The sequence below is a fragment of the Populus alba genome, chromosome 1 (genome assembly GCF_005239225.2).
Source record: "Populus alba chromosome 1, ASM523922v2, whole genome shotgun sequence".
Taxonomy (NCBI): Eukaryota; Viridiplantae; Streptophyta; class Magnoliopsida; order Malpighiales; family Salicaceae; genus Populus; species Populus alba.
The window spans coordinates 33,631,185-33,642,236 of record NC_133284.1 but is presented as its reverse complement, the minus strand read 5'-3'; the positions used below and the strand labels follow the sequence as shown (position 1 = coordinate 33,642,236).

At 34.6% G+C, this 11,052-nt stretch overlaps 1 protein-coding gene across 1 annotated transcript; it reads left to right on the top strand.

The window, feature by feature from the left end:
* Window positions 1-3,788: 3,788 nt before the first annotated feature.
* LOC118055462 (uncharacterized) lies at window positions 3,789-7,837 on the top strand. Its single transcript, XM_035067378.2, has 6 exons — window positions 3,789-4,085; window positions 4,829-5,034; window positions 5,300-5,582; window positions 5,948-6,055; window positions 7,028-7,269; window positions 7,371-7,837. Exons 1-6 carry the CDS (start codon window positions 3,852-3,854, stop codon window positions 7,486-7,488), a joined length of 1,191 nt encoding a protein of 396 aa, XP_034923269.1. The 5' UTR covers window positions 3,789-3,851; the 3' UTR covers window positions 7,489-7,837.
* The last annotated feature ends 3,215 nt before the right edge of the window (window positions 7,838-11,052 follow it).

Sequence of the window (11,052 nt, the reverse complement as noted above, 5' to 3'; positions counted from 1 at the left end):
GCACGTCGACAACGATCTCCTTTCTTTCCCATCATTAATAGTTGTCGGCTTCTTCTTCATCAACAGTAGCGGGCGACATCGCTCCTCTTCATTAACAGTCGTTCAGCCTTCATCATCAATGGCTCTTCACTGTAAGTTGATTTTGCCTTCAAAATGTAAAACTGCAGTAGTTGATTTTTCCTCGTAAATTGTAATTGTATATTCCCCTGTAATAGATTTTGATTTTGCCCTATTAACCTGTAATTATTAATTACAGTTTTGATTTTGCCCGGTCCTATAATTTGTATATTTATAATGTTGAATGGAATTGATATGGTGAAAATTGAACTGAAAATTATTGAATTGGATTGAATTAAATGCCATTTCAGTACATATCTTGACTGAATTAATTGGATTGAATTGAATTAAATTAATCGGGTGAAAATTAGACTGAAAATTGTTGAATTGGACTGAATTGAATGCCATTTCATTATTATAAGACTGAATTAATTGGATTGGATTGGATTGGATTAATTGGGTGAAAATTTGACTGAAAATTGTTGAATTGGGCTGAATTGAATGCCATTTTAGTATTATAGGATTGAATTAATTGGACTGAATTGAATTGAATTAATCGGGTGAAAATTGAAAATCGTTAAATCATGTTTTTAAGATGCTTGAACTATATATGAATTTTTATTTGAAGCATGTATTTTAAGGTGCTTGAACTATGTATGAATTTTTATTTGAAGCATAAATTTTTTATTAATGTATTTTAAAATTTTTATTTGAAGCATAAATTTTTTATTAATATATTTTAAAATTCCTTACGATTTTATGATTTTACAATCCGTTTATACAATCTGAGTTTGTATTACATTTTTCATGCCGTGTCAAAATCACGATTTTAACAACCTTAGTCACTGCTACTCTGCCACCATTACTCCACCATCATCACCACTACCCCCCACCCCACCTTACAATTATCACTTTCATCATTATAATTCATAACATATCATCATTATTCTACTATAATCTTATTTTCAAATAATTATTTACAAAATATAGTAAAATATTTTTCAAGTAAATGTTCTTACAAAAGAATCATAAACAATGAAAAACATTTTTTCCTAGGATTGCAAATTCATTATTACTCAAAATATTGTGTAACATGTAGTGCAACCACAGTTTACGTGTAAACATTTGACTTTTGTTCTCAAGGGGCGTAGCGTGATGGTAAATGGCTTAAAATTTGCACAGCAGATCTCGAGTTCGAGTTAGGGCGTGCACCTCTTGTAAGAGTCTGGGACAACCGAGGTTTTACGCGCTCACCTGGGCTCACAAAATGCACTTTTCGAGGGGTGAGGTTTCCTCGAATCCAAAAAATAATAATAATAATTCATCGAATTTGTCTGTTGACAGTGAAACGATAGACGCGCTCACCTGGGCTCACAAAATGCGCTTTTCGAGGGGTGAGGTTTCCTCGAATCCAAAAAATAATAATAATAATTCATCGAATTTGTCTATTGACAGTGAAATGATAGAAACTTTCCCTACAACAAAGATGTATTAAATCATTTAGAAATGGAATTCAATAACAAAAAATATAAATTCTGTACGTTAATAAGATTTTTCTATAGGGCTTGTTTGAAGATGATTGTGATTGCTTTTTAAAGTGATTTTCATACTGAAATGTATCAAAATGATTTTTTTTTTATTTTTTAAAAAATTATTTTTAAGATTAGGATATTAAAACGACTCAATTTTTATTTTTTTTTAATTTTTTAAAAATATAATCACATTTTCAAACACTCTTCTAAAATAACCTTTACTTTCCCATATGATGTCCACGAGGAACAGTCAGGAAAATGTAAGATTAAGGCCACAATTTGATGAAACCATGTTGCATGCTTGCATCTTTTCAATCGTTTTTTTTTTTTTTTTATCCACAGAGGAAATGTTTGAATTAAATGTGGAGATGTATTAATTTGCAAGGTAATAAAGTGCTAGCTTCGAACCTCTTTGAGACTAAGATCATGGTAAAATTACCAGCAGATTAACGTCTGCAACTGGTTAGAACTTGGAAATAAAGATCGGTATTTTCTTTTAACCCAAAAAGGAATGGCATGACTATTTTGTTCCTTTTCCTTTTCATATTTCATGGTTATTTCCATAATCATAGCATCCTCACTTTAGTTTTGGTTTGGTATGCCATACCTAAATTGTTTTTCAACTAAGTGGGTGTTTAGCATTAGATGCAAGGTATTCCTTAAAAATATTTATTATTAGAAAATATATTAAAGTGATATTTTTTAAATGTCATTATATCACAACCATTAAAAACCATTAAAAATATCAATTCAAATCAAATATATTTTTAAAATATATTCAAAATAAAGTTGTAAATATAAAAATAAATGGGGTTTAAATGTTAGATAAATATGAATCACTTGATTCAAACTTTCCAAAAATGATTATTTATTTTCAAATCTTAAATAAGATTTCAATAAGGTTGTAGTGATATTTGATATTACGATTTATCCATAATTTTTAAAAATTTTTGAATTTTTTTAGCTTCAAATTAATTTTTATATATTTGGAATTATTTTGATGTACTGATGTTAAAAAATAAATTTTTTAAAAATTATTTTAATATATTTTCAAATAAAAAAATACTTTAAAAAAACAATTTCTAATACATTCCCATGGACAACAACTTCAATTCTCTTACTTGGAAAAGGATTCTGTTTTCCAATTGAATTATATTCTTTTTTATTAGTAAGAGTATGGTTGTTTTTTTAGTTTAAAAAAACATTTTAAAAAATAATTGATTTTTTTTTATTTTTTTTACTTTAAATTATTTTTTTAATATTTATTATGATATTTTAGTATGAAAATTAATTTTTTTAAAATAAATAAATATTTTTAAAAATATACCTATTACATGTAAAACACAGCTACATAGCAAGATTATCAATTCCGTTCCGTTTCGTCTGGAATGGCCGAAACATTCTATACCAATTCAAAAAATAGAATAATTTTCATCTCATTTTAAATCTCGATCCGTTCTGAATTTTTTAGCTAAATTTTGGCCGGAACGTTCCGGTTTCATTTCACATGTTCCGTTTCATTCTTGAAATGCTATTGAATCAAATTGAACCTTGTTCAATTTAATTAATTAAATCATCCAAGTATTTTTAATAACAATGATATTAATAATAATATTGAAAATTATTGTTACTATTTTCATTAACAATGATATTAATTTTTTAAAATTAGATTTATCACTAATATATATATGGTTTATATTCATGTTGTTTTTTTTTCATGTTTATACTTTATAGAAAATTTGAACAAAGTAAAAAATGCTTTAAATTTCATTAACCTTGAAACAGTATACTAAAATACTTTAAAACTAAAATATTTTATTCCAATTAAAAAAATAAAATATCTATTAAAACAGAAATTGACAAAACTGGCCAAGAGGGCATTATGTAAAGCGATAGTATCAATCCATTTATTTTGTATAGATAAATTCCAGAATACTTTTAATTGCCAATAATTAATCTGCGGATCGGCTCTAAGTATCAATCACTTCGATAGTATCGACTTTGAGTGGAGAGAGTTTTATAAAATAAAAAATAAAAAGATTGAGTGTTTACCGCTGTGAATAAAGCAAAAAAACAAGAACAGTCCTGATTGGATTTACGAGTTGACCTTTCTGACGAATTTGCTGACGTGTAACGTCACCAACCATTCTCTATCTCTAATAATTTTCGTCAGATAATCTCGTGGCTCCAGATTTTCACAGCTTAGAGAGAGAGGAGAGAAGAAGAAAGAAGACCCAGAAATCTAAAAAGGTTGCGTTTTTAATGGCAACCTTTCTCTCCTCATCTTCTTGTCCTCTCCCTCTGCTCCTCTCCTCTAATCACTGTCGCCTTCAAACGCCGCCGTCTCTTTCTCTATCATTCCCATTTTCTTATCCTCTTCGCGCCACTTTTACCGCAAATTCTAGACAAATCAAAACCCTAATTCTTGCTTCGTCGAATACAGATTCTTCCTTCGACGGATTCGGTTTTAATCGAGAGCCACGTTCTACCGATAAGGTTAGTTCACATCTCTAATCCTCAGTCTTCTGTTTTTCTCCCTCACTCTTAACTGAGCTGAATTGGTTTGGATTGGATTTTGTTTTATCTTATTGGATGTAAAATTTATGGAATTAGAATTTTACGGACTTTATGATTGTTGATGGGATTTTTGAAGTTTAGGCTTACCTGAGCCTCTTGAATTAGTTGAATTGCTGGTGATCAGAGAAAAATAGGTTCAAGACTCTACTGAATTTGATACCACTGGCTTTGTTGATGATGAATGAAATTATGAAACGAAAGGATCATGGTATGATTCGGGAGGTAAATTTGGCGTATGCTTGAATTTAGATAGTATGTTAGGTATCGAATTTTGGCAAAATGTGTAATTTGAAGAGAACTGAATTTTGTAATATTTACTGTTTTTACGGGGAAGGGAGAGCAAATAAGAACCACTATAGATAATTCATTAGATGGAAACTGTTTTTGTAGAATGAGATTGTACATCGTGAATTTTCAATTATAAACTCCTTGCGTCTCATTTTGCAATGTAAAATGGTTCTTTAAGTTATTTGGTTTGTGATTTTGTTTTCGTTTTACTAGTAAGTCATGCTAGTTTTGTAGCTAGACGATAACCAGCAGGCAGGAAAACCAATTGGCATGTTGTATTCAAGATTATTTGCAGTTGGTCTTTGATTAATTTCTATCTTTTTCTTGAAGAATTCATATGATATTCGTAATGATTAGAGCGTATGTTCTTTCAGAAATCACTTCTTTCAGAATTGATACAAGAGATAGAGCCATTAGATGTGAGCCTTATCCAAAAAGATGTTCCACCTGCTACTCTGGATGCTATGAAGAGGACCATCTCGGGCATGTTGGGCTTACTTCCATCAGACCGATTTCAAGTTTTTATTGAGGCTTGGTGGGAATCTCTCTCAAAGTTACTGGTCTCTTCAATGATGACAGGGTACAACAATTCATTGCTTTTGTCATCTAGCTTATATGGAACATGATGTGATCTGTCTAGGCCCATTTAAATATCTGATGGTCAAAAGACAAAGGAAATTATTAATTATTTTTTTTGTGGTCGATTCTTGCATGGATTGTAGTAGTTTTTGAACACTTGATGCATCACATGACATTTTGATCAGCTGCCTTTTGGTTGTTATTATTATTATTATTATTATTAGATATCCATGAATTATATTTCTCCTTGAATTGCACTATTGCAGGTATACACTACGAAATGCTGAGTATAGGCTTTGCCTTGAAAGAAACCTTGATATACACGAAGAAGATTCTGAAAAGCAAGCGCAGGGAAATTCAAAAAACAATCTTCAAGCGTTAGTGCTAGAGAGTGAAGAAACAAATCAAAGTCTTGGAAAAGATACTGAATTTGAAAAAATTGCAGAAGACCTATCTGATGACATCAATATCCAAGGCCTTGGTGAAATATCCCTTGAAGCTCAGCAATATATTCTTCATTTACAATCTCATTTATCTTCTGTGAAAAAGGTATGCAATAGCAATTTAGAAACTCCCTTGGAACACAGACAAGTCAAGAGTTTATTTTCTTTTATCTTTTGGGATGATAATTAATGATAAAAATATCCTACAAAATGGAGCTGTGTTAGCTTGGTAGAAGAATATGATTACTTGGATGTCCTATAAAGGCATCACAAAGAATGCAACCGTTTGGAATAAAGAGGGGGTTTTCATAGGAATACTGGTGTGTAAGGATATCACCTGGCTGTAGAACCAAAAAAAAAATAAAAAAAATGTCCCTTTGCTGCTCAATTCGTATGGTGTCAACAGACACATTTATTTTGTTCAGGATGTGTTCTTACATGTCTTTTATTTTCCTTTTATTTCTGTTAAAGGAACTACATGAAGTTAGGATGAAAAGTGCTGCTCTTCAAATGCAACAATTTGTCGGCGAAGAAAAGAATGATTTACTGGACTACTTAAGGTCACTACAACCAGAGAAGGTGATTATTATTCCCAAGCTCATTTTCCTACAGAATCTCTTCTTTTGAAATTTGCCTGATGTTTTCAAACCGCTGAATGCTTTGCATAATATGATATGCCACTATCAGATGTGGTTGTTGCATGCTTCATATCAAACTGGTTGATTACAGGGTGTAATGCCTGTAGTTGTGTAGTACTAGCATGATCTTGCTTTTGTTTATTACGTTTGCAAAAGCTTGTTATTGGCTCAACACATGAGAGTGGTGATTTTGTGTGATAATACTTTCTGATCTGCAAAATTCTTGATGTTCCTGTTTCTTCATCAGAATAAGCTAAGAAAGGATTCTTTGATTACAATTCCAATAGTTTGAAGTTTTAACATTCAAAGTCATTTTTTTTCTCAATTTCTTTTGCAGTAGTACTGAGTGAAAAGCTATTTTGTTTTTCAAGTATTCGGTTTTAGTTTCTTAATTGGATGCTGTTTCCAGTGCTTTTGATGTGCAATGATTTTTTTATTTTCCTTTTCTTTTTCCCAGCATTTGGTAAGGCATGCCAACTGTGTTTTCTCAATACACGCGGAGTTGCTTGTAAATTCTAAATTCATGAATATCCATCTGATCCTGAGTTCCTTCCAGTAATTTCAATGTTTATATGATTTCCTTTTCTAATTATGTTGATAGCAGTGATGGCTTTTGGCTTAACTGTTGGCCCTGCATAGTGCAATCTTAAATGTAGCTACATGTTCCTACACAAGTATTAATGTTTTTTAAGTGTTTAATTATGAATCCGCTACAACCCCAATAGTACTATGATTTATTTTTGTTCTTGCATAAAGCCTGGAGGCAAGGTGTTCTGTCACTAATTTGTAGATCCTATTCCTACTTGCATTTGGCCAAGTTCTTTATTTGTATGCACAACAAAACCTTAAGCAATGAACTGCTTGGTTTATTTTAGATATGCTGGTAATATATATATGGTTGTGACATGAACAGGTTGCTGAGTTATCCGAACCAACATTCCCTGAATTAAAAGAAACGATCCATTCTGTAGTCCACGGTCTCCTTGCAACCCTTTCTCCTAAGATGCATTCTAAGACTCCTCCACAATCAGAGAACACATCACCTGGATCGCTAAATATTGGAGTTGATTGTGCTGAACTAGTTGAGAACACTTCGCTTCATTTCCAGCCCCTCATTTCATTGTCAAGGGACTATCTGGCACGACTACTTTTCTGGTTAGGCCTTTTCATTTAACTCTTTTCTCACGATGTTCTTCCCTCTGGCAACAGATTTTAATACTATTACATCTGTTTTTTTTTTTTTTTTCCCCTTCAAGGTGCATGCTTTTGGGGCACTACCTGCGAGGCCTTGAGTACCGAATGGAGCTGACGGAACTTCTATCCTTGACAAGCCATGAAGAAAATGATTCCTGTGAAGACAGGCAAGTTGCTTGAAGGCGTTTCTTTCAGGTGCTTCGGATTGTAAATATTCAAAGTTTGTTTTTCAAGATGAAGAGGCTGGAAATGAGAGATAAGCAGAGGCCAATTGAGCTCTTGCGGATAGATAGTTTCCTTCGTGTAATAGAATTCCTTCTTATTTTTCACAAGTAAATTATCTTCTCTTTCTTTGATCGTTAGATTATCACCACACACACACGCACATGTACAAAGTAGAAACTTCTGCGTTCTTACTTTCTCTTGCGTTTCTAGCAAGGCTTTTTTTTTGTTCCAAATGTTTGTAGCAGGTGTAATCACTTGAATATTTATCCGTGGAATGAGCATAAGTAGATCATTTACCAGTAAATGTGAAGGGGAGAAATCAAAACCTCTCTCACTTGTTATCGCAAGTTGTGTGACCAAAAGGTAGATCAGAAGTAGATCACGGAATGGGTTATTTATTTATTTATTAACATCATGTCTGGACAAATAAGTTTTCTACTTATTAGTTATTTCCATTGGTATTTCGAAGTTTTGTTTGGAAGTTATTTTTTAAAGTATTTTTTTATGTTAAAATATATTAAAATGATAGTTTTTTTTCTAAATTATTTTTTAAAATTAACTTATCAAAATGATTTAAAATAAAAATTATATTTTAATATATTTTTTAAAAAAATCTAAAAATTACTCTAAGTTAAATCATATTTAAACTTGTGGTATACACGTGACGTTCTCAAAGAAATCTACAAGTGGTATATCAAAGAGTCTAATAATGTATTTCAGTCATTAGATTTACACACTAACTGCTTGGAATAGTCTTGAATTTTCTCAAGAGAAAAATACTGGAATAATAGCTTTTCTTTAACCTGAGCCTTTACAGGTTTATGAATAATTGAAATAACAATAAAGAAATTGTTCTAAAGAAACTGAATAAAAAGAATGATACGGAATTGATAAATCCTAATCTAGATTTCTGAGCAGTTTCGAGGTAGCCCGGGCCTCCTGGGTGAATGAGATTTACTTCAAAGTAATTTCCTGCCTCCAGCTGCGCCTCCTTTCCCCCTTTTTATAGTGATCTTTGCTTAATTGAAATATCAGAATCGTGAATAGCATTGACAGCTCTTTTGTGGATCAGTGTTGTATTAGAATTCTATTTCTTCTCCCAAACGGTATCGTATTTGGGCTCTTTCCTAATTCAGAAGTTCATTCCCAACGGTGCCGTATGTCTCCAGCTTACTCCCTTGCCAGCTGTCAGCCGCTGGTCTTTCTTCATCTCAGCCCTCCACGTAAGTACTTCTTCCTTTGATCACGACCATACACTTATTATCTTTATTTCTTTGCTGCAGGTGAGTCTTCTTCAAGACGCCTCTTTCATTTCGTCCCTGGCTTCGCTCGATCGGGTTGCTGCGCTTGATCGTGTGCTTTTAGGCGTAGCCGGACTGTTACAACACCTTCCCTCTTTAAAAAACCTTGCCCTCAAGGTGAGGGTAAGACTCTTTTAACCATTCTTCACCGACCCAAACAGCGTCTTCCTTGGGCTGCCCTTCCCATCTCAGCAACACTTCTTCCATTTTCTTCCCCTATGAGGTCTGGCTCCTTCGGTCGAGGACCTCTGCCGGTTCTGGTTGAGGGTTCCTTCTCGTCTCGGGGTTGGGTAGCTTCGGTTCGGGGATGGTTCCCTTTCCCACCCATTTTTTCAACAGTGATACATGGAACGTGTTGTGGATGCGGGCTTCTCTGGGGAGATCTAACTGGTAAGCTACCTCTCCGAATTTCTTTAAAATCTTGAATGGCCCGAAATACTTGTATGCTAACTTTCCGTTTTTGTTTTTTGGCATGCTGGACTGTCTGAACGGCTGGAGTCGGAGGTAAACCCATTCCCCCTCTCTGAACTGGATCTCTTTTCTACTTTTATCTGCTTGTTTCTTCTGTCTCTCCTGAGCTCTAGCTAGATTGTATTTTATTTCTGCAATTTGCTCTGTTCTGTGTTGTAACTGTTCCTCTGCTGCATGATTTTTTGCTGACCCGGGGATATAATCTGTGAGACTTGGGGGTGGGTAACCGTAAACTGCCTCAAAGGGGGTAGATTTAAGGGATGTATGGTAACTGGTGTTATAACAGTATTCGGCCATAGTCAACCAATTAGACCAGCCCTTCGGGTTATCTCCTACATAGCACCTTAAATAACCTTCCAAGGTTTTGTTAGTCGCCTCTGTCTGCCCGTCGGTTTGGGGGTGGTAGGCGGTTGACATCAGTAGCTTAACCCCCTGGGTTTGGAATAGCTCCTTCCAAAAATTGCTGGTAAATGTAGGATCCCTGTCTGATACTATGCTGTCTGGTAGTCCATGAAGTTTCATTACCTGCTGTGAGAATAAATTTGCAATTTTTGTCGCGCTGTAGGGGTGGGATACAGGGATAAAGTGGGCGTATTTGGTAAACCTATCTACTACTACCATAATTACTGAGTATTGGTTAGATTTGGGTAGCCCTTCTATAAAGTCCATCGATATAGATGACCATGGTCTGTGGGGTATAGGTAACGGCTGTAAGAGCCCTGAGGGTTTTGTGTTTTCTCCCTTTGCTCTCTGGCAGACCTCACACTGTTTGATATAGGCTTGTATCTCTGATTTCATTCCTATCCAAAAAAAATCTCTCTTGGCTCTTTTTAGGGTTCTTTCAAAGCCTGTGTCCTGATGAGGGGCTATCATGAATGTAATTTAGGACGGCTGTTTTTATAGGACTGGATTGGCTGATGTAGACTCTCTGTTTGTAGTATAGTATCCCCCCTTTAAACTGGTATTTCAATGAGCCTATGGTTTCCTGGTCTAGTTGTTGCATGATAGCTTGTATTTTTGGATCATTTTTATAGCTATCTTTTATCTGATCAGCCCAGTTAACAATTGGAGTAGAGATAGCCCATAACGTACCTTGTTATGTGATGTCCTCCTTTCGGGAGAGTGCATCGGCTACTAGGTTCTCCTTTCCTGCTCGAAACTCGACTATGAAGTCATATCCAATTAATTTGGATAGCCATTTCTGCTGTGTGGGTGTTCCAACCCGCTGCTCCAGTAGATACTTGAGGTTTTGCTGATCCGTCTTAACTTTAAAGGCTTGGCCCAAAAGATAGGGCCTCCATTTCTGGACCGCAGTGACCAGTGCTAGGAATTCCTTCTCATAGGTGGATAATGAGAGTTCCCTTCCCTTTAAACTTTTGCTGAAATAGGAAATGGGTCTGCCTCCTTGCATTAATACTGTTCCAAGTCCTGTACCTGAGGCATCACATTCTATTACAAAACCTTGGTTGAAATCTGGTAGTGCTAGTACTGGGGGGGTTGATACGGCTTGTTTTAGTTTTTCAAAGGCTGTTTCTGCTTCTGGATCCCATTTGAAAGCCCCTTTTTTCAATAGTCTAGTTAAGGGACCAGCAATTGCCCCATAACCCTGGATGAACCTCTGGTAGTAGCCTGTCAATCCTAAGAAGCCCCTTAGAGATTTAAGTGTGGTTGGTCTAGGCCACTTGATCATTGACTCCACCTTGCTGGGGTCAGCATGCACCCCCTGATCGGACACGATGTGTCCTAA